At 37.6% G+C, this 25,297-nt stretch overlaps 1 protein-coding gene across 5 annotated transcripts in view; it reads left to right on the forward strand.

The window, feature by feature from the left end:
• Positions 1-1,534: 1,534 nt before the first annotated feature.
• EPHA5 (EPH receptor A5) overlaps positions 1,535-25,297 on the forward strand; it is a 325,977-nt gene continuing 302,214 nt past the window's right edge. For all 5 annotated transcript variants that reach the window (XM_060147261.1, XM_060147259.1, XM_060147263.1 and 2 more), the window contains exon 1: positions 1,535-1,715. In XM_060147261.1, the coding sequence (XP_060003244.1) occupies positions 1,535-1,715 (181 nt within the window). The remainder of the gene's footprint in view (positions 1,716-25,297) is intronic.

Raw genomic sequence — 25,297 nt, forward strand, 5'->3', positions numbered from 1 at the left:
TACGACTTTAAAACGAATTTAATTAAAAATACCCTGCAATTAATTTCACTGGAATTAATTTCATATATCTGCATATCATATCATTTCTAAAGTATAAAACGTTCCATCAATGAAATTAGTTAATTAAATCATCACATCTTAAAGTAACAGGAACACCACAATTCTCAGTTGCCAAATTCTTTGACTTCCTGAAATCGCAATCATAGCTAACGTTTCTATATTTAGAAATTCTACCATTTACTTTGAAGAAAATGTTGACTAACTATTTCATTCCAGCCGCCAAAATATTGAAAGAATAGAAAGGGTCAGTAGCAGTGAGCAATAAGGGTATTTAAGAAACTAGCCACGGACTAGCACAGCCTACGAATGCTTGGCTATGTGACGGCAAGGTTGTTGATGCCACAAGCCTGTGATGGGCAGCAGGCAATATGCCAAACAAGGGACCCGCTCCTCTAAGGGCTTGCTGCTCAACTAGGTCTGATTTCCCTTCAGCTTCCCGGGAGCCCGGGTCTTCGCAGGCGTCGTCAGGAGAATTCTTCGCCCTAATTATCCTCGGAGAAAGACGCGCCTTTCTCGGAGAACGCTAGGCAACACTCGCCACGGCAGCTTCCTGGTTACTTCCCTCCGTGGGTGTGTGACTTCGTCTAAGCAACTCACACTTACAGTAGATTCTCACTGGCGAGGCTGCGAGCAGCAGAGGGCTGGGGGAGCCGGGAAGAGGAGGAGGGAGGAGGGTGGGAGGCGCAGAGCGGGCAGTCAGAGGAGACCGCGGAGCTTCAGACTCAGCAGGAGCGCGCCGTGGCGCTGCAGTTCCGAGCTCGCCTGCCCAGCGGCGCACACACCGCCTCCTCCCCGAGCACCGGGAACCGCCGCAGCTCCGGGCCGCCGCCGCCGCCGCCGCCGCCGCCGCCGCAGGGCTCCGCGCTCTTGCCCGCTAGCCGCCGCCAGTCCTTCCCTCGTCAGGGCTCAGCCCGCAGCTATTTCCTTCTGCCGGCCTCTTTGAACTCTGGGTCTTTTCCTCCGCTCGCCTCTTTCGTATTTTCCCCACCCTATATTTTCTCAACTCCTCTTTCTTTCTCCTTAGCCACCCTGCTTTTTTCTCCTCTTTTTATTGAGGATTTCTTAAGATGCCTTGTCTTCCTTACCTTCGTCCATTTCAGCCCTGAAGACTGAAAAGGAGCCTTTATCTCTCCCCCAGTGGCATTTAAAAGACTCCCATCCTTAAAAGTCTAAAGAGGTAAAGAACAGGACGCGGGACCTTCTCGACACCCTTGAGTCCGGTCCCGAACTGCACTATCAACCGTAACTAGTATTTCATTTAACCCCAGTGTAGAGGAGGGAGTAGGGAGCCGGTAGCAAACTTCAGCCGTCTCAGAGGATCCCTGGTTCCCGCATTTGGACGAGCCGCGAGCCAGAAGGCAAAGGAGCCCACGGGGAACGAGGAGCAAGCGCGAGCCTCTCTCGCCCCCTCCGCGAGGCGGGAGCCGTGAACTGAGCGGCGCGGGACAGCGGCGGCGGAGGCGGCGAAGAGAAGATGCGGAGCTCGGGGCCCCGGGGTGCGGGACGCCGGCGGCCCCCGGGCGGCGGCGACGACCTCCCCAGCACCCCCGCGTCTCTGGCCGGCTGCTACTCCGCACCTCGCAGGGCCCCCCTCTGGACTTGCCTTCTCCTGTGCGCCGCGCTCCGGACCCTCCTGGCCAGCCCCAGCAACGAAGGTAGAGCGGTGGGGGTGGGGACCGCGGCAACCAGGGGCGGAGGGGCGAGGCGGGGCCTGGAGGTGCGGGCCCGGGCGCGCTGGACGCGGCTGCCGCGGATGAAATTGCACCCCTCCTCTCGAACCAACATTTGTCGTCCGCTTTCGCTAGCCTTTTCGCTCGCATCCCGCCGTCTCTGCTTGCATTGTTTGACATTAGCTGCGGAGTGCTGGGCGCGGAACCTGCCTGTGGACACAGGCTGCTTGGGGGGGTTGGGAAGTTGGAAGCCAGGAGGAAAGAGGGCTCCGAGACCCGCACCCGGAGGCTGGGTGCGGCTGGGTCTCACTTGAAGCGCGTGGGGAAGTGACATTTCGAGCTTGAAAGAGTGGGAACTGTTTGAAGAGCAGTGGCAGGGATCTCGGGAGCGGTGGGGCTTTTCGAAACCGTTGTTTGAGGCCGGGGATGGGAAACTGGAGGCAGTGGGGGTAGCTGGATGCTTTTATTTGGGGGAGAGGGGAGTGCTTTCTGGGAGCTGTTATTTAGGGCATCACCCGCTGCTATTCTGGGGTGGGTGGTAAGAGCTTTTATTTCTCGAGGGAGGGAGATGGCGAAGGAAGGAAGGCGCTCCACACTGTGCTGGTGTCGCTCACTTTGGGGGTCTCATAATCACACTGAGGAGAAATTGGAAGAAGGCGGGAAGGTGGGACGCCGCGGGAGGCGGAGGGTTCGTGGGGGGAGGGGAGTGTCGCCTCTGGGAAGGCGCTACTGGCATCCACCGGGTCAGGTCTTCCCATGTTTCCGTGAAAGAATAGCCCCGCTCCGGAATCTCGAGTCCCCACTCTCCTGCCCACCCCCAATCCTGCGCTCCGGACCCAGAAGACTGTCCCCGCCTTGCACTGGGAGAGTAGGGTCGGCGCGGGAGCAGCACCTGCGCGGCGTTCGCGGCTCTCCGAGCTCTGCTCAGCCCCTCAGCCCGCCGCCCTCGGCCTCCGGGTCCGCTCTGCCGCGCTGGCTCGTCTTACACGCCGGGACCGAGCTTAAGGGCACAGCCCAATGCGTGGGGGGGGGGGCGGGCAGCATCTCATATCGGTCAGCTCCATCACGAACACATCGAAAACCCTACCCTCTTGACTGCGAGGTTGGGGTTTCGATTCGGGGCTCCGGATGCCTCGAGTGAGGCACAGAACCTTAAAATTTTCCTTCCACTCATGGGGCAGGGGATGCCGGACCGGAAAGATGAAGCAGCAACGGCGGAGTCTTGTGTGTCCTCGTGACTTGCACGGGTTGTGTCTTGGCTGTAGGAGAAGCCGCTGTGCTGGTTTGGGAGTGCTGCCAGCTCCCTAGGAACCGTGTGAAAAGCAGGGCAGATCGAGACTCCTCACCCCACCCCATGAATTTCTCTCTTTAACCCCTACATTTTTTTAAAAAAATCTGATTTAAGGATTACATGTAGATAGATCTATCCACCTATCTATTTACCTACCTAAAGTCTCCCATGCTTAACACAAGCAGTCTGCATTTTTTACCTTCCCTACAAAGTTGAGAAAGTGTTTTCTGAAGTCGTAGTCCTTTTATTGACATCTCATGTTAGATTCATTATGTTAGAAGTCCGGAGGATTATGACAGGGTTAGGAGTCCTTTCATTAACTGTCTTATTCCACCAAAAGGGGCATCCTGGTTTGGGTTTAAAGAGTAATAGTAGTAGTAATATAATTTATCCTTTAGTGTGTTCCTTTATGTTTCAGTTTTTTTTTTTTTTTCCAGGTGTGATGGGGGAAGGGGCTTATGTAGAGGTGAAAGGGAGTAGTAGCTCTTGGTTAGAGAATGGAAGAAATGAAGTCTCAGGGAAGGTGGCGCTAAATGGAAACAAGGGTCGAGACTGTGCGGGGAGAAAGAGGCAAAAGGAGATGGAGGGAAGCAAGCAAATAGCATCGGTCTCCTATTGTAAGCGGAGCTGGAGTCTTGTGGAAGGTAGACTGGCTGATATTACAGACTTAACACCCACAGATTGTGTTGTCCTTACCCCAGCTAGTGGTACACACAGCAAAACTTGGTTTTCAGTGAGATGGGGATTGCCGAGGTCTAACCTGCAATGAGCGGTACTTTACCAGCCAGTGTTCTGAAGACGCTAAAAGTAAAAGCGTGTCTGTTGTTTGGGGTACATTTTGTAACTTCATTATTTTACATAACTAGAAATAAGATTTATACACACACACACACTTCCTCTCATTCATCCTGTCTCTGCCCAACAGTTTCCATCTTTCCATTAGTGTCATCCCAGACCTTTAATATTTATGTTCTCTTCTTTTTGTTTCTCCATGATACTGCTCTCTAAATCAAAGAACAAGAATATAAGGTATTTATAACAGAAGTCAGTTTGTTTATTTATTTAAAGATTCAGATTGGAGATTTTAAGTTTGTTTTTGATTGTTTTTGGAGGAACTTTGGAAGATCAGGGGCAGAAAGATTTTATGTATGCACTGACTCCATTAATAACTTGCTCTCCTATACTTTGCTTTCTGCAAGCTATAGATGCTTAGTAATTTTTCAGACTATAGTGTGTATATACATTATATATGTGTATGATATGAATGCTCCCATTATGTGAGAAAAAAATTTTCAAGGCAGATAGAAATAAATGTGAGTTTACATTTATAATTGGTATTCCAGTCATGTTTAAAATTTAAGTTTGGTAGACATAAATAAGCAGAATTAAACAGAAAAAGTCAAATATGTGTCTAGAATCTTGGACTGATATGAATTTTAGAATACATTGGATAATAGACGAGGAAAATTTACTCTTTAGCCTGAATTCTAGGATAATGTAAATATATCTTTAGTTGTCTTATTACACACATTAGGCATAAATAACATGTGGAAGAAACCTTTGAACTACAGTGTAATATACGAGACTTTTATTGTAAAATAATTCCAAGGCATATATAAAGCAAAAAAATTGTCTAAGACTGATCAGGCAGGACAAATGTTAGCAAGTGTATCAACAAGTGAAAATTTTAATAGATTTAATAAGTAAAGGGAGCATGTCCACTGTTATGAATATTGGAGGTGGCCCTGAACTTATTCAGTAACTGCCACTTTTTGCTGTCTGGAGATATATTTGTAAACAAGCATTATTTGACAAGTGCTTTTCGCAGTAGGGATTCTTGGCCAATTACTGCTGAACAGCTATGCATTGAAAATGATTCACCCGCAGTGAATCAAGCTAAATTCATTGAGCTACAGTCAGTAATGTCCCAGTAAAGTGCTTCTGACAGTTGTCAGCAGTTTGTATTTGAAAAGTCCAGTTTCTTGTCTCTGAATGTTTTGTATGTTGGAGAAAGTGGAATGGAGGGACTCTGAGGGAGAAAAAAAACACCACATGAGGGGAAAAACTGGGGGTCTAAACTGTTTGAAAAACAATTATAAAATTGTAAATGTTTTCAGTGGAAAGAAAGAAAAGGAAGAAAATTTGTTTTAGGGTTTTTCTTGGTTTATAATAGGACCAGGCCCATAAAAACGATTGGACGACAGATATAATAGATTTGTAAAACCAAATGGCTTTGTTGTGTGGCCTTGTCATCTGGTTGTAATTCATTTCCTTTTAGATAAAGAGGCAGGACCCCATGGAAAAAGGACAGTAAAATTATTCCCTCACCAGGACACTACTGAAGAAAAAAAGAGAGCCATTACCCCTATTTGAATCATAGATTGTTGGAACTAGGAAGCCACCATGAGTTTAGGCCTTTTGCTTTATAAACCATGAATGGGGAGCAGAGGGTTGGGTCTTAAAATTGTAAGCCTTTTTTTTGAGGTAGACAAAGATCTTCTTGGGTGTCAGGGTGACATGTAAGAGGATTTCATTTCCTCATTTAGGGCAGGGAAGAGATTGAACAATTTCTGCATTTCTGATGGATATTTCTCCTTTGATTGAAAATATTCTTATTATAATACTGTCACTTGTAAATATTATTAATTCTTTATGTAAATTCACATAGGATATAATTGGTATGGGAAAAGATTCATTTTTTATGCTTAGAAATGTATTACTTGCCATTATTTGTATTATTAATACTCTGCTTTACAAAATGTGACCATTTAGAGTGTTTCCACATGAAATATAAAAATGAGATGATATAGCTATTTACAGACAAAACAGCCCTAGTCTATTTAATTAAATATTAGACTTTATTCAGTGTTGTTACTGCTGAGAAAATGAGTATGCTTTAGTTATTTTCACTACATTTTTGTTTATTGACCACTTGAATCTCCTTTGTTTGGTGTGCTTTTTTATGTATTTGCTTGAGTGACCAATTTATTTCTCTTTCATTTGGAAGAAACCTTTTTACCTTTGACTGTAAAAATAGTTAAAGGTAATGTGCATGATTATGTTAACTAGCTATAGTTATTTTTCCTTTTATGAGTCAAACAACTTTTTTTAAAAAGAAAATTGTGTTGTTAATATCTTGAAGAAATAGCTACTGTAAAAGTAATGATAATTCTTTATACTTTATTTTTTCAATTTAAATTAGCAGATATATTTCATTTTACTAATGAATAACATGAACTTAAGTCAGCAGAGGTATCTGATTATTCAAAGATGATTATGGCATTTTTAACAATCTTAAAATACTTTTACAATAGTTTTCATAAAACATCAAAATTAACTGAAGTTTGAATAGTCAGCCTTGCTTATGAATCACTAAAATTGATTGCAGTATTTGTCCTTTTGTTTTCTTTCCAGAAACAGTGACTTTTAACTATGAAATCAATATGAGAGCTAAAAATGTAAATTGTTACGTTAGAGACTCAGTGATTCTTTATGCTCTAATATCTCTGGTGAGTATGTATTTATCTATAGAGCAGAATAGTTCCTGCTGGCATGCTCTACTGGGTAAATACATATTTAGTTATTTTATCAAAATGTATATAATCAGTTTGTTAGATAGTGATTTCTTCAAAGGAGTTATCCTAGTCTATTGTATACATAAACACACCTAATGTTATTTTTAATTGACATTAAAAATGTATCATATGTTCTATCCCAGACTAAGTGATACACTTATGTTTCTATGAATGTATACAAAAGTCACTAAAAAATAAAATAAGTGCTAAAGGCTTTGTAAACACAGATTTAAACAGTTCATGTTTTTTACAAAAAGTTTAATAATCCATAACTTTGAAATAATAAACAAAATAGGTTATTCAGTAAGATATATTTGATATAGGAAATGAATAACTGGAGATTCTCTATTCATAACATTTTCCAAATCATTATGTTATTATTATATTATATAGCAGTTAGAAAACTGGAAGATTTGATAGTTATTCACTGTGAAAATCTTGTCTGAATTATTGGTTCCATTGAAAATGTTTAAATCAAAATGTAAATGATCCATTTTTAAGTATTTGGTTTTTAACTTCCAAAACAGCATGACTGCTTAAGGAGTCTCCCTTTATCATATATTTACTTTTCCTGTTTTAGTTTCTGCCTTTATAGACATTTGTTTTTTCAGAGTTAATGAAATAGATTTTAAAGTGTTTGAACAAGACAAAAATTTACTTTTGAACAAGAAAAAATGTTTAAGAATTTTAAATCCAAATTTTGAACAACAGCTCATTTTTTAGAATATATTTGGTAACATGCAAGGTGTTGTAATAAAGAACTTTCCACCAAAATACTAGGCTCACTGATGCCGTAAATTATACTATGAAATAGCCATTTATAAATCAAATTACAAATAGGTAGTGGTACAGGTATTCTTGAGTATTAAAACTTGATTGGAATTTACATTTTTCTATTGACACTGTAGATTTCACATGTATAGGATTTATTCACTTTACTCATTCTAATCCCATAAAATAAGAGATGGCTGTAATTTAAAATTCATATTAAAATGGCAATAGAAAACAATTGAATGACTTAAAACATAATTCTAATCAACAAATCTCATGAGAAATAGATTTTTAAATTACCTTTTAACTTATTTCATTACCATCTTAAAAATTTCTTAGCCTTAAAAAAAAAATTCTTAGCCTATATAATGTTAGTGTAAAGCAAAAAATAAATAAATGAAAAGGAAAAAAACGCTGTAAGGTACATAATAATTTAAATTGTGTCTAGTGAAATGTGTGGGACTTTATGGTCTGGCTTTTTTTTTTTTTTCTAAAAGTTCAAACTTGTCATCGAGTATCTCTAATGAGATACAAAGTTATAAAATAAAACTGTAATTTAGTAGTTGCGCCACTTGGAGTTCTTGAAAACTCTGTGGTTTAGCATGATGACTTTTATTATTACTAGCTGCCATTTTAAGTGGGTATAATTTTTAATGTTTTTTTTTAATCTTTAGCAATTTAAAGAAACCATAAGGAGTCATTTCTACCATTTAAAGAATGCCGCAAAATCCTCTAAAAAAATGTGTGTGTTTTGTCTTTAGAATCTCATTGATAATGTATTCAGTTAAAGAAAACCTAGTAAGCTCTGTTCTTAAAGCACTGTTTTAGCTCTTTTTTTTTTCCCTGTAGGTTCTGCAGCCTTTAGTTTCTGATCAGTTTATGTAGTACTTTATTAGTATCATTTAAACTATTTCTTAAACTATTGGAGAATATACAAAACTTTGTTGATCAGAAGTTGACCCTAGGTCATGCATTCTTTCCTCTGTATCTTCCGGTGATTCAGTATTCATGGCTTTAATTGCTGTGCATTTATTAAGCAGAGTGCAGGAACTTGGCCTGAGGATTGTGTTTGTGCACATGGACACGTTTCGGGTTGTGTGTTAAGGCTGTGGTGAAGCTGGGAGAAAGAGTGGTGAGGGATGTCATGATGGTATCACTATGAACTTGATATTAATAAAAGCACTTGGGTTTTATTTTTTATATTGTTAAAAAATCCCATACCAGCACACACACACATTCTAATTTTATATTTGTTTTACTGACTCTGAAGATTTAAATCCCAGCCTAATGGAAAAAAATAACTCTTTAGTTCATTTTATTTCATCCATTTAGTTCTTTTTTCTTTTATTTCTCTGTAAGTTGTACAGTTTTCTTGAGTCATGGCAAATATTTGTGGCGTTAGATACCTTGCAAATTAAATAATTGGGATTAAAGTGTCTGTGATGAGTCTAATTCTGTTATAGTTGCTGGACTATTGCCCAGGCTATCTTCTCCATCCATCACACACGTCTTCGTTTCTAACTAAACTGGGCTCATAACTCTGTTAAGTAAATGATCTGGTAAAAAAAAAAAATAATAATAATGATCAAAGAGCCAAAACCGGAGGGTTGAAATATTTTGCATATGCTTTGTGAGAAAATGTTCCTACTTGGAAACATGTTTCCGGCTCAGTATTGACGATTTAGAGAAAATACAGTCTGTTCTTTTACTCAGAAATGGGTAGTGTCTTTTTTCTCTTATGATAGTTTCACACTCTTATTTTCATCTGTCACATCTCATTTCCCCTTTACCCCTCCTTTTCTCTCTCTTTCCCTTCTTCTTTCTTCCCCCCTCCCCTATCAGAGACCCCATTTATGCAAAGTCAAAGCAAGATAAGAGGGTAAGAGCTCATCCATGCCTGTAAGAGCTCATCCATACATCCTGCCTCCAAGGAAGTATTGGGGCGATCAGACAATATAGTCTTCTGTTAAATAAATCATGGGACCCAGTCCTTAACAGTAAAGAGTAGATCGTAGCAAACCAAGTTATATATTTTTTATTTGATTCTTAAGTCAGAAGTCCAAGAGTTTAAGGTATCTCTGTCAGTTTTGTGTTTCTTATAAGATAGCTCACTTATTTACTTTGCACTGGCTGTCCCTTCCAGTTCCAGGATGCTTGTTAATGACTTCTGTGGAAAGACAAACTCAGCAGGTAGGTCCGGCTGGCACCGGTTCAGCCCAGCAGTCCGCAGCAGGCACGCTCTCTCTGAGCCAAGTTGTAGCTTTCACGCAGAGCCCTGGCCTGTGTGCTGCTAGCTGGACAGGTGATTCGACTGCCCTGTTTTGTGGAAGATGACAGTGGTCTGTCTTCTCCCTACAGTCTAGGCAGTATAGTGATGCTGTCACAAGTCTCCTAAAAGGGGTACAACCAGCCTTCTGAGAAAAGTAGAAAATACTTGGGAACTGTTGTGTCTGAAGGATTTTAACCATATCTAGTTTCAAACCATCATATTTGATTTTTCTGGGAGTTGGGGGTAGGAGTAACGACAACAACAGAACCATTTAATCTTGGAGATTTGGAGCCACTGTTTTTTGATTCAAGCCTGCAAAACGAAGCAGGGAAAGGATTTCTGGTATGGAATTACAGAAAAGTAAGAGAAAAGAAAAAAACAAATCCAAACTTCTGGCTTTGAAATTCAGAAAGAAAGTAGTCTTGTTTTGTTTTGTGTTTTTGTATTTTGTGGAGTTATTTTTTGTTTCTGTTTTGTTTTGTTTTCTTTCCTTTTTTTCTAATCTCCATCATTTACTACCTCTGAATTCTGTGGACACTCACTGTGTTATTTTTTTTAGCCTCAGTTCATGTATCTGTAGCATGGTACTACTTCACATACTTGTTGTGGAGAACAATCAAAATGAGATAATTTTCTAATTGGTGAGCATATGTAAGTTGTGGGAGTGTGGCTGGTTAGAGCTCTGCAAAGTCCATGTATGTTAATGCTTCTCTTGCCAGGTAAGGACTAGGATACAAGGAAGCATCAGGAGCAGCAGTTTTGTGGATTTAAGTTTACACTATGTGAGGAATCGTCCTTAAGGAAAGGAGTACAAAAAAATTTTAGTTTTGCAAGTGTAGCAGAAATACAGACTTAGTGAACACTTTGCTGGTGCCTTAGTGGCATGGAAGTGACCCATGTCATTGAGGGTCCTGTAGCTTAATTTTAATTAACTTTGCGATAACTACCTCTCACTGGGTAGTGCAAAATGGGAACATGTAAAGACCATGAAGTGAGCCCTGCTATGTGTGAGTGATGTGTTCTTGAACCATCCACCTCAGATTCCACATAGTTAAAATTAAGTGTTAACACACACTCATAGCGTTACTGTGAAAATAAAATAATGTGCAGAGTATGTATGTTGCTTAGTAAAATTCCTAGAGCAAAACAGGTATCCAACAAATGTTAGTCCCTGGGGTTTCCCCACACTAAATGTGGGATATTTGAGATAAGCTTTCAGAATCACAGGTTATTGTCTTCCTTGCATTGGATGATCAAAGAGAATCTGGGACAGGAAAATAATCTAACAAAAAGAATTGCATATGCAAATTTTCCATAGAGCAATCAAAGATAAAAATCAACCGCATGATGTTGTCCTATTTTCTTGCTGGTTTCCTAATTATTTAATATTGAATACTGGGATTTGATTAGGAAATAAAGGGAAAATCATCAGTACAAGGATCATGGGTTGTAAATGTTGCCTTTTATCTCATTATGCCCCAAGGAGGGGTCAGAAGTTTCTTATTAGCCACAAAACATTTCAAGAGATATTTCAAATGTTTTGGATATTTAGTACTGGCATAGTAAGTCTTGTATATATGTATTTAATATAATATATAATATATATATTTAAATGACCTTTATGGTGCTATGAAAGTGGATAATTGGGAGAATTAAATCCTTAGAAGTTTCCTGAAACATATATCTGACACTATAGTTGGACACCTCTGTTTTGGTTTAAAGTATACGATTTTCTCATCTGCTCAGTTATATTCAGATTTTAAAATATTACTTGGAAATATAACTGAGCTTTTACATTTTTAGAAAGGTTTTAATACAATTCTGTGAAAGCTTATCTTTTTTATGTAGGTAACATAAACAGGTATAAGGAAGTTTAGAATGTGTTGTATTTAGATCTGCTTGTGAAATGTATGTGTGTATCTGCGTGCATGAGTACACCCACCTGTATACAGTAATTATAGCTAACATTCATTATTGACATACCGCGTGCCAAACATTAAGTGGTTTACATGTATACAGATTCATTTTCCTCAAAACAAGCCTAGGAAATATGTATTATTATTATTATATATTATTCCTATTTTACACATGAGGAAACTGAGGAAGAGAACAGTTAAATAACTTGCCCAAGGTTACCCATCCAAAAGTGGTAGAAATCTGCATTCAAGCCTAGGCAGTCTGACTCCAGCACTGCTCTTTTCAACTCTTCTACACAAGGGGAGACTGTTGACTAAAGTCCTTCAGATGTCCACAGTCACTCTTGCCCTCACCATCCAAATAATGGCTCATTCCACAGACAGTGGGAAGTACGGTTAAAGTGCATACAAAAATTCATGTGGAGTCCTGAAGATATTTGTTCTCATGTTCACTCATACCTCTATTTTTTTTTTTCCTTCTCACTAAATACTTGATCCGCTTCTTGTCATTGGGCTTTTACACACTGATTGAGCCCCATGTTGACATCTCCCCTCTTCATTGTCCACTAGCATAAGGCAAGATCTCTTCCTCCACATTATGTCTTTTTAATTTGAGGCCATGTATTTTTTAGTTTTTAAATTGTTTTCTGTTACTTTCATGTATAAGCAGCCCAGTTCTCAATCTCTAGCCCAGGCTACACGCTAGACCTAGCTGTGTGTATCTGTAATCCCGTTCAGAAACTCTCTCGGCGAAGTGCTGTTTGTGGCTGATCACTACACCTTGCTCTGTTGGAAAGAGAGGGCAGTTTTGAGATAAAGTTTTGCCTTAAACTCATGACATTATAATTTTTAGGCAACACTACTTTTTGTAACAAGTGAAGGTACTGAAACGTTCAGTGGGTTGAGTAGAAAATGTGTTCACCTTTAGTCTCCAATCCAAGGCAACTTCTTGGGTGCTTTCTTTTCTCTTTATATACATGGCAATATTAAGTATTTTATAATCACTTTTATGTAGCTTATGTTATTAAAATGCTTTGTAGTTTACAAAATGTGCTAACCTACCTTATTCCACGAGAATCTCATAAAAACCTGTAGGGTAGATTAGACAAATCATTGCTATAAACAAAGGAACTGAAACAAGAAAATTTGGTCTAGTAAAAAATCAGAACTGGTTTCAAAGCCAAAGTCTCATGATTGCAGAATCAGCGTTCCACTTTAGGAGGCGGTGAGGCAGAGTGGTAAGAGCACAGGCTCTGGGGTCTGGCTGAACCACTTAGAGTTGTGTGAACTTGAAAACGCTGAAAACGCTGAAAGCTAGAAAACCTCCTTGTGTCTATGCATTCTTTTCTGTAAAATGGGAATATTCATACAGTTCGGGGTTGTAAAGATTAGGTTCATATCAATAAAGTGTTTTGTAAAAGTTCTGGTACACAGGAAGCATTATATAAGTGTTAAATAGTCCACGTGCTAAAAAATAGTGTGGGTTGGCACTCTGACATTAGCAGGGTCTAATTTTCGACATTAGTTAGTGAGTACTGTCTAATATTTATTGTATATGGAAATATCACAAGAAAAGCACTTGACTTCAGTTCAGTTGCTCAAGCAGCCCTTGTTTACTCTCTGGGTAAACCCTTCAATGGCTCTCCATTACCCTCAGGATAAAATCGAAATTCCTTTAGCCAGAGTACAAAGCACTCAGTGATTTGCTCCTGGCCCACCTCTCCTGCTGCTTCCCTCCATGTCTGCACTCCGTGCTTCTGTGGGGGAGCCCTTCTCTCAGCACAGTTGGATTCTGGGTGCTCAATAGGAAACCCTCAGCTCCTTCCTGCACCTAGGTTACCTTGATCTTATGCCTAAGTTATACAGGGTAAGAGCCCTCCCCAATTTTCCCAATATTCTGTGCCCATTCTTTTTCCGTGTGTAGCATATCACGCTGGGCTGGAATCAAGTTTTCCCTTGTTTATACATTTTTGATAATTTGATAAGAATAGAAATCGCCGTAAAAAATAAAGGTTAACCAGAGAAAAAGCTCTCTTCTGAACTGAGACATCCCTACTAAGAGTTATTTGGTATGATTTGCCAACTAAAGCAAGTTGATTCCAAGAAAACTGGCAGGTTTTCTGTTTTTGCATTTACCAAATGCATCAGTATGAAGAAAGCTTTGCCTGTCTGTAACCCCAATACCTGATATTCCGTATGTATCAGTGAAGTATGTTATGCCCTGTAAATTTACTTTTAAGGAATAAATTATATTAAGTAACTTGTTTTGTTTCTGCTTTTAAACACACACAGTCTCACCACATTACTGTTTTTTCCTGGTAGAGCCTATGTAGCTTTTGTCCTAAATTCATAACTAATAGAGTTCAGAATCTCTGGTATTATAGAGTCTTTTCTAAACGGAGATTTTGCCAACTAAAAGAGTGTATGATTTGCCCACCAAAACAAATTAATACCAAGAAATTTGGCAGTAAAATACTTTATTTTATATTTAACAAAAGTATCAATGAGAGGAAAGTTCTACTGAAGTTTGCCAAACCACTAAGAAATAAATAGGATATATCCTGTGGTCACTATCTTTTTGTGATTTAATCAACTACTGTTTTCCCCCTCTTTCATATGATAAGTTCTCAGAATTCATGACTTGAGCCACAATCAGCCAACATAAAATATTTTTTTCTGTTTTAAGCATGACTTAATTTGATCTCTAGAAAAACAATTAATATAAAACATCTGTTTCTTAATGGTTTAAATTTCTGGGGAGGGGATGGATTTACTCTTTCATTTGTTCTAGATTTCCTGGATAATTTAGACTGTCACTTACTTTATGAAGCACTTTAGATTTACAACTTGGTAGGAATTCTTAATAATGCAGGGAAAGGAGCAGGAAAATGGATATCATCAACCATGTGAACAGAGTAACATTAAAAAATAGATTTATAAAGAATAAAGTTTAAAATGTAATGATGAATGGCTTTTTAAGTATAGCTTGGTTAATGTCTGGTTAGTGTGTTTAATTCTACCCAGTGTCTGATTAGTATATTTAATTAACTATCCCTTTTGAACATATTTTTATTTACTCTAAAAATTCTAACAAATATATGAGAAGTGTCAGTGGGTTAATATTGTATTCTACTGAGCTAAGAATTCTTTGAACTGAATTTTTCTTCTAGATGGGAGGGATAATAGTGATAACTGCTCTGAAAACTATTACCACATAATCTCCTTTAATTCTCACAATAACCCTGTGAGCTGGATATTATTTCAGTTTACTAGTGGGAGATGGGGCTGGGGAGAAATTAAGTAAATTGCACTGGGTTGCACAACAAATAAATTGATAGGTTAGGAACCAGGTGTGTTTGATGCAGAAGCTCTTGGTTGCACCCACTATCTAGAGATTATATTTATTTAAATGTACTTAAGTATTATGATTTGTATTTTATTTACATATACAATTGTTCAAGGAAGGAATCATGTTTTGTTACAAAACCACATGTTTTATAAGAAAATCAATTAATATAAGAATAATATAAGCAAAGTGTATGGGGACATGGAAAATTTATATCAAGAAAATCTCACTATCATTAATGCTAAAGCAATTGAATAGAAAACTTAAGTATAAGCTTTGATTTACACAGTTCTCATTTCCTGGCAGAAAACCTGTCAGAACCTATTAGATGAAAATCAGTTTTGTATATTTTGAAAATTGGTAAGAATTATTATTCATGGCATTGTTCAAACACAAACAACACTGTGACCAGCTAATAGGCTCTTATGTAAGTCACTGTTGAAAGCCAAGGACAAAGCGTTAAAAATGGTTTTCAAATTTCTTTTTTTTTTAAGTTTCAGAACCTCTAATTCCTCTCATCACTGTGGAAGCCCAATACATGAAGCAGATAACAACAGCGTTATTGGGCTTCCTGGCTCTTTCTTTACCTCCTTGCTCCCTTCATCTGCTTGTGCCTCTGAGATATCTCTTTAGAACCACAGGGGCCATTGTGGGCTCAGTGTGAAAACCACTGTGTTAAAATATAAAAGGAATGTTGTATAGAAGATCCGTGTGCTATGATCCTGACTTGTAACTTTGTAACAATCTAGCTAAAAAATAAATTATAATATCTAATAAAGTTTACTTTGAACCAGTGGTTCCTAACCCAGAGGCACTCATCAGAGCCAACCTCAAAACATGGTTAAATATACCATGCCTGGAGCCTCCTATACTCACTGAGTCAAAATTCATTAAAGCAAGTCCTGTGGAAATCTGTAAGTTTAGAACCTGGGAATCTGTACTTTTAGAATATATATTCTAAAAGTACAGATACATATATATATATATGTATATATATATAAAAAACTATATAAATGTTTTCTATTATTAATCTCAAAGACAATATGAAAATGTGCTAAGGCTAAAGGTAATGTATATTATTATCAGATAACACTGTGTACAATAAGGACATACAAAATGTTAGAGAATTGTAAAAACAAATGTCAAAATCCAAAATTATTCTAATTATAGTTTGATATGTAGTCAATGGTAGAGCCATTGATATCAGAACTGATCCTCAAAGTGTATGCTTTGATTAATATTTCCCCTTTATATTCCTACATAATTTTATCTTCATTTTGAATGTGTTCCCATATATCCCTGAGTGTCAAATGTTAATTCAGATAATTATACCCTAAGAGAGTCTGACTTGGGGGACACAGAAGGATTATTTCACAGGTAATGCAAATTCAAGCAAGTGTCTACTCTTAGAGCTAAGCAATTGGAAGGTTGAACAATCAGCAGGATACTTCCTATTTTATGCACTGATGCATCCCCAAGGCCTAGAACAATTCTTGGTACTTAAGTAGATGCTTAATAAACATTTGTTGAACGAATGAACGCTCATTCACTGCAAGTGTCCATAGAACTGTAATAGAAGTTAAAGCAGTGAGCTAGACTTTCTCCTTTTTACATACTATTTGTATTACATGTAATTTATTAGGTTGAAGATAATAGAAAAACTATCCAACAGTGACTTACAATGTAGAGGGGTTAAAAAAATGTTTGAGAAAGAAGTTTCAGGGTAGATGTCTGGTGGTTTGGGTTCAGTGGCTTAATGATGTCAGGATAGGAATCACTGTGACTTTTTTGGCCTTACTTTCAAGCCTATTGCCTCATGGTTGCAAGAAGACTGATGCATCTCCAAGCATCACATCCAGTTCAGAACAAGAAAAAGGGAAAGAGAAGAGCCAAGAATCATGTCAGCTGCACTATTCCTTCAGCTAGGACAGCAAAACTTTCCCAGAAGCTGACAAGGAGATTTCAGACTTATGTAACAAGGGCCCCCAGTTCAGTGGAGGCTAAGATTATAGAAACATAATGATCATTATTTGGTAAGGCCAGTTATGAACCATTGTCTAGTGCTGGGCACATTGCCCCTCTAAACACAAGTGAGATTCTGATATGAAGGAAGGAGAAAGGATGTTAGTAATTAATGGGCGTAAAATACAATACAATATCACTGAAGTGATACAATACCACTGAAAAGAGAAAATACTTTTATTTTATTTTATCTTGTGTTATTTTACTTTATTTTCTTTTATTTTCTTTTCCTTTATACACATTGTAAAAGGAGAAGTAGCCAACTAGTGGGGTTATATTTTGACCAAAAATGGATTTTAGGTACCATGTTAACTAGGCAAAAATGATTGCTACTAGATCATCAATCTTATACCTTATAAAGATACATAATTTATTGTATTTCTAAAAAATGACTTAATAATTACTTTGCTGCTGTCATGAATCTTGCTAGCTATTTTGAAATGGATAATTAGAGCTGGGTACTAAAATGTTTATGTTCAGTCACCTAAAATTATTGGGCACAATATTTATTTATACTTCTGTCAATATTGCTTTATATTTTGACTAGCTTTTGATGATAAATTGTTATCCAAGGATTTCTTGTAATATATATATATATTTTTTTCCATTTTGGATAACAAAGCCATTCTGTAGGGTTTACATCAGAATTCAGTTTTAATTAAGCCACAAGATTGACATGGGATAATGACTGAAGTTGCTAGCAGAAATTTGGGTCACTTCTCATGTCACAATAAGGGCTACTGGGCCACACAGTTGTTTGTGCTTTTTTGGAAATGCCATCACCTTAAAATACAGACTGTGAAATTGTGCAAGTTTCTTTCTGTTTTAGTGCATGTTCAGATCTAATCATCATTTTATCCTACGCTGAAGGCTGGAAAGCTAATTATTATATAGGTTGTTTTGCAGTTTGGTATATTTCAGTCAAACATTAGGGGTAATTAGGGACTGGGGTAAGGATTCATTCCAAATGAAGAATCAGCTTTGCATACATTTCCCATTTCTATTTTGATGTGCTTTTTGACATCTAAGGACAAAGTATATTTTACAAACTTATACCCTGTTTTGCCCCAGTTAGCATGCTTATTAAAGCATAATGAATAATATAAAAAAAATAAGAGTTACCCTTTTGCTTTCTGAGATCTTGTAACTTACTGTTGGAAATTTGATACTAAATTTTGATTTCTCCAGGAAAAACTAGTATCTGCTCTGTTTAGATTAATAGATCTGAGGATTTCCATTTTATATAGAGTACTACTAGATCATTATGGGAGATGCTGGCTTCTGTAACATGTTATTCAAAATTCATTGATTTAGTAAAACTCCTTGATATGTAGAAATTAAGAGTTTCAAAGGAGGGAACCTTTGGATTCATTAAGTCTGATATTGGGGCAAGTGTGATATAGAAGCAAGAGAAAGAGCTTTGGAGTTAGATAGACTTGGATTTAGATTCTGGTTTTGTGCTTATCAGCTCCATGACCTTAGACCACTGCCATGTTTAGCTTTTCTCAACCTCAATTTCCTTATCTGTAATGTGGGGAAAATAACATACCAAAGGATCATTGTTAGGATTAAGTGATATAATGTGTATTAACTACAGATACACATAATTTTATTAGTCTTAATCGCTGATATTACAAATATGAGAATAGAGGACCTCAAAATAAAATCACTTCCACAAGCTCACACAGTAGCAAACCAGAGCCATAGGACTGATGAATATTCTCTGTGCAGTGAACTATTCTCAAAGTGAATTGTGAATGTGCACATTTATTTCAAATGTTGAGGATTTGCACTGTTTTGCAAGGAAGAGCTTCATATACTATCTACGTACATTGTAGAGTGGTGAACAGGAATTGAGTGAGCATATTCTGTAATATGACAATTTTCAAGCCCATTATGTCATCTAATTTTGACTTTTCTTTTTAGAATAAAAACAATATGTAAAACTAGACAAGTTTGGTTACCACACCTGACAAGGTAGCCATGAAAACCATGTTTTTGCTCTTTTCATGCAGTGTGTCCTGTGAGGAGCAGACTGCTCATTAGTCATAATTTCGCTCAGTAGATTTCAGAGTTACCTTTGCCTAAACACTCTGTATAGACTAATCAGTGGATACGAATTCTCAATCCCTCTTTGCCATCTCCATGAGTTTACAATTTTAGAGTATATTAACAATTCAATATCTTTAGCATACATTTCTGATTGATTTTTGCTTCCTTCAGAGTTGTATGCTTCATAGTATGACTGTGCTACTGCTTACTTTTCAAAGAGCAGTGGCTAAAAATTCTTTGTTTATGATGATGAAAAATATTTTGTAACAAAATAGAAAAAAAGAGACAAAAAGAACAAAATGAGCATAGGTGAATGTATTTTGAAACAAACAATTAAAGGCAGTGGTTTGCTCATAGTCAACAATGAGAGTAATAAGATTGAAAGAGACAACAAAAATCATCTATCTTTGATATCACTTATCACTTCAAAGATAACGAATATGATGGTGTAAGTAACTCAATTTGAAATGTCATTGGAATTCTTTAAGTCAAATATCTTTAAATGGGAAGTATCGAGACATGATAGAAGAAGAACAGACTTCTGGCATAAGAGAGACTAAAGTCTGCCTTCAAATTCTGCCACTTAGCAGTTGTATCTGTTAGGATGTCTTCCTCTGCAAATAGCAAATCACTTCCCACTGGATTAAGCAACAAATCTGATTATTTCCCATATAACAGGAAGTCCTAAGAGAGGCAAATTTCAAACTTAGGTGGATTAGCAACTCTGTGATACAATTTTGAATCAGATACTTCTCATCCCTTCACTCTGCCAACCTTAATCTATAAGCTTTGCTCTCCTGCTGATTCTCCTTATTTGCTCAAGATGGCTGCATCAGTTCCAGGAAATATACTCATACCCAGCAACTTTCAAGGCATCCAGGAGTTTCCTTTTCTACTGTTTTCTTCATAAAAACTCCTTTCCTTTGCAGATCACCTTCACAGCTCATTGGACAGAACTGAAACAATAGTTAAGACCACATAATTGGAACTGAGATAAGTTCAGCATCGCTAAATTGTGGAAGAAGAAGGAGGGAAAAGCCTGAATGAAACTGGAGAAGAAAATAGAGACCAATTTTTCTGGAAGAACTTACATTAAAAACAAGACACGGGCTTCCCTGGTGGCGCAGTGGTTGAGAGTCCGCCTGCCGATGCAGGGGACACGGGTTCGTGCCCCGGTCTGGGAAGATCCCACATGCCGCGGAGCAGCTGGGCCCATGAGCCATGGCCGCTGAGCCTGCGCGTCCGGAGCCTGTGCTCCGCAACGGGAGAGGCCACAGCAGTGAGAGGCCCGCGTACCGCAAAAAAAAAAAAAAAAAACAAAACAAAACAAACAAACAAAAAAAAAAAACAAGACACAACTATAAGGTTTGAAGTAGGGAGGTGACGTGGCCACATTGGTGGCTTAGAAAGGTCTTTATGGATTCAGTGTGTTGTAGACATTTTCAGGGATCATGCCTCTCTACTGAGAAACCAGTTAGGAGATTTTTCAAGTTAAAAATTATGGCACAGATTTGACTGGACTGGTTCTGCTGTGGAATGAAACAAAGAAGGCAGTTCAGAGAGCTATATACAAAATAGAGTTAGAACTGGTGGGATTTGGTTACTGATTCAATGTAGGGGGTAAAGGTGAAGGAAGACAAAGGTGATTCACAGACTTCTGGATAGAACAACTGGTTCTATGACATTGCATTCACTGAGATAGGGAACATAGGAGGAGGATTTTTTTGTACAAGGAAGATACTTTGTTCACTTTGCTACAGGTTGAATTTGAAATGACTGCAAGTCATGAATGTGTTAGTAAATAGCGGACAGTTTTATAGGTTGATTGGAATTTCAAGAGAGAGAGATGGACAAAATATATGGATTTGGGGGGTTATTAATATTTACATTACAACTGAAGACTTGGAAGTTCATGAGCTCCTCTACAGGGGTTCTTTCATAGGGGGTATGTGCTAATATCACCTCTAAAACCAGTCAGCTAACAAACAAAAGTTAAATATCCTAGCCATTCTCCATCCTAAATAGTCTGATTCAGTATGAATGGACTGGTGCTAAGACATTTGTTCTTTCCAAAGATTCTTTTTTCTTATTCCCATTTTAAGTCCTAGTCAAGAATCATTGGTATAGCGTGATAAGTGAAGACAGTCTACAAAAATAGAGTATTGATCAAAGCCAAGGTTTGAAGGGTTGGTAGAGGAAGAGTAGCTTATAATGGAAACACATAGCCAGAGAGGTTAAAGAAAACCACAGAAATGCATTGTCACTGAAGATGAAAGATGAGAGAGTGTCCATGGGGGTCATGATCATATGCTACCAAAACGTAAGGAAAATTAGGAACTCAGAGCTACATGATTATCACATTTTTAGAACCAATCTTTTAGATTGGTGAGATTTTCCACAGGCAGTGTTTGACAGCCATGGTTCATGTACAAATAAAGTAGATTCATTCATGATTAAGGTTTACTTCTTTGGATGCCCTGGGGAGATAGGTTGCTGTAATCAAGGTATTTGATGATGTCTAGGCTCTTAAGTGCGGGACTTGGTTATGGAAAAAACCATAAGCAAGGCTTGTGGTCTGTCATGAAGGCTTCAGGTATTGCCTCATGTTTTTTTCCTCCCTTGATTTCCCTGCTGGGGCTCTGAATGATACTGCAAACTGTCAGTGCTGTGTGGATCCTCTAGGTTTGCTGGGATCGTTAAATGAAAGAATATATATAAATTGCCTGGTAGAGTACCTGACACATAGTAAACACTGAATAAGTTTCTTTTCTAATATTCTTCCTTTTTTTTTCCTAAAAAAAGGTTGTACAGTTATGTTGCTCAGAATTACAAAAGAAATGAATATTCTCTCATTCATTTTCGAAATACAGTTGGTTATAGATTCTTGCTTTCAAGCAAAGACGACAGAAATCTATGTAACACCCCTAAACCTAAAACATAATTCTTACCAAATTTACAAATTTAGTTTTCCAATGGGAAACACATGTCTTCTTTCTCTGCACTCCTGTTGCCAACTGTTCTTGGTTCCCTGAAGCAGTTGTCTCATTATAAAATTTAGCCCAGAAGCAAGAAATCACATCTGTGCTGAATGAGACTATGGAGAGAGGCTGGATAGCTGTATATCTGGGGTTTAGTCCCACAGATTAGTTAAACGTGTGCTGTAATTGAATCCAGTAGCTTTTCTGGTATTGTTAAATGGAAATCAATAAGCAAGCAAACATCAAAACTCGACTGTATTCAATGGGACTTTGGTTCAATGCCTTTAGAGAGAGAGAATTCCATCTTATCTGCTACTAATCCAAAGTATTGTCTCTTCACACTGTGATGGAGGTCTGACTACCATTATAATTGTGTTTGTGTGTTAATGTGAAGATCATGGGAAAAACAGAAACAATGTAAAATTACAAATATGCCTTTTGGGTCTCCTTTACCTTCATGTCATCAAGGATCACACATTCTTTCAAGGCATTACCCACTGATGGTGGTGGGACCATGCGCCTTCAGCTGTCTTTTGACTCTTCAAAGTTTCAAAACACATTCATCCCAATGCATCATTTTCCTGGAAAATCCAATAACATTTTTTTGCCTAATTAGTAGCAAGATGTTACGGAGGAAGCAATGGAGTCAGGGGGATACACAGAGGGATATAACTTTGAAAGTTAAAGAGCATATTTGAATAATTAACTCCAATTACTCTTTAATTTTTAGAATGTGTGAAGTTGAAGGCTTACGAATCTTTTTGTGCATATTCCATTTTACTCATTCTGCCCTCCCTTTGTCCTTCTTGAATCCCAGCAAAAAGAATGAGTTAGCAACTCTCTGGCTTTTCTGAAAGTAAAATTTTTAAAAGCTTTTCTCTGTTTGTTCAAGAAAGCATTAAATTTATTAGTATGTAGTAATAAAATTAAGACATACTTAAGATTAGTTTGAATTAGTTTCTATTATAATTGTTATTTGGTTAGGCAGTTAACTGATTTTTACTTATTAAAAAGTTCCTGTATTTGTGAGTCATTGTTTTTCCTATGTTAACTTTAGGAATTTGCAATAGACTAAATACTCATTGACCTCTACAGAGTGATTTCTCCTGGAGAATCAGTCTTCTAAATTAATGATTAGATTACCAACCAATATGCCCATCGTCATTGTAATTATAGAGTGGCTGAGGGAAAATGACCTTGAAGGCTGTCTCTCAGTTTAATGGTATGGCTTTATTTTAAAATATAAATAATAGAATAAAAACATTTTCCATAAAATTTCTGATATCTAATTAATGTCTTTCAGAGTAACTGTGGTATCAAACATTTCCTCTAATTATATTCATTAGTGGCTTCTCCCGGACAAGTTTTAATTAAGTTGTACAATGAAGATCAATACTCATTGTGTATTCATTGCAATTTACAACAAGCATATATACTGTTCAGAACAATTTAATTACTGTAATTGTAGCACAGAAGATACTTAGTGACTGTGCTGCATTACTGCCAAACCGCCTTTTAATAAATTCAGTAATGAAATTAGAAAAGGAAATTCTGAAAATTCACATTTATATATACGCTATGTCTAAACCGGTTTTTATGTTAGTAGCTTAAGTAATGGGGGGAATGGAAGCATTGATAATATCAGTGGCATAAAGCTTTTTCATGCATGCCATCATGAATGTTGAGAAATTATTAGAGCATAAATGACTACACTTGTAATAATAGTTACTTTGGTTACTAAAAATAATGTATGGGTGTTGGGTATTCAGAATACTCTGTTTTCTCTAAATAAGATGTCAAGTTTTGTTACTTCCATTTCCTTAAATAGGAGTAGTATTTTCATTCATAAGGACTGCTTCCAAATGTGTTAACTTCTATTAATGATGATCATGCTGCTGATGCATTGTGCAAGGAATTGTGGAAGTAGAGATTTTCTGGAGGCATCATAGGTGTATACCAGGGTTTCTGAGATTTGGCACTGGTGAAATTTGAGCCACATAATTCTTTCCTGTGGGGTGGAAGAAGTTTTGCTATTCACTGAAGGATGTTTAGTCAGTTGCATGCCTGTCTTCTTCCCATGAGATGCCAGTAGCAGATACTCCCCTACTTCCCAGTTTTGACGATCAAAAATGTCTCCAGACATTATCAGATGCCCATGTTGAGAACTACTGGTGTGTGTTGATTCAGCCACACCCTCCTGATCTGTCTACTGAGCAAATGATTCATTCATAAGACAAGCAGCTATTCAGCTGTTCTGAATGCAGGCTAGGTTCATAGGCATGAGTCAAACATAGTGTTCTTTTAGGGGAACAATAAAATTCTATGTATTCCGTGTTTTGGATATAAGAATTGGGTGTTAATAAAATATTCAGTAATACTACCTTACCCACAATTAGGAAAAGGAGAATCAGAGATCGTTTCCTGGGGAAGACAGTTTCTGAAATATGTTTTGAAGTACAAATGAAGACTTAGCAGTTCACAAAGGGAGAAGGGTATTTGAGGTAGCTAAAGCAGCATGTGCAAGACTTGGAGGTATAAGAAAGCCCTCTTACTCTTATCTGTACCTATCTGTGTATCTAATTTTATGTAGATATAATTTTAGATAGTTACTTTTCCTGAGGCATCAAATCCCAATTTACTCTGCATTACATGAACAAAATTATAAAGTAGTAATCTGCAGGTAATTACCTAAAACACCTAATTTTTCTCTTTTTTTCCTCAATTTCCAATTCAGTAATGGTATATGTAAATATCTGCTTTGCAGTGTGAATGTTATGAAATCATCTTCTAGGAGGAAAGCAATTTTAGGCAGTATGGAAAAGTGACATGCATGTATTTCCTATAAAACTCCTAATCTGTTTACCTGAAGAAAATCTTTTGACAAGATCATCAGAAGAAAGATGATATACATTCCTATTGTAGTTATTTCCATGTGTTCAGTAATGTATTCCAATATGGGAAACTTCCAATAAATTGTAAAAATAGTGAAGCTAGTATTTTCATTTACTTTCACACTTACACATTTTCTAAGCCAAGAAGAGTAAAAATAGTAATTTTAATTAAAGTTAATTCAAATGAGGGCAATTAAATTTTAGAAAGACATCTGGAATTCTGTTGATAATAATGAGTATTTCAAGAATGCACATATTATTAAGAAGTCTACAAGGAATGCTGTGTTTCTCATGGCAGGCTAGTTATGAATTCCTAGAATTCCTATGCACATCATTTTGCCACCACAGGATTAAGTTCAGTTTGACTGCCATCGTAGCAGAAGACCTTTAGTTTGTTCATTTGCTCTACTTTATCTAGTCCACACAGATATGCCGCTGCTCAATATCAAAGGTGAG

This window comes from Lagenorhynchus albirostris, chromosome 4 (assembly GCF_949774975.1).
Source record: "Lagenorhynchus albirostris chromosome 4, mLagAlb1.1, whole genome shotgun sequence".
NCBI lineage: Eukaryota > Metazoa > Chordata > Mammalia > Artiodactyla > Delphinidae > Lagenorhynchus > Lagenorhynchus albirostris.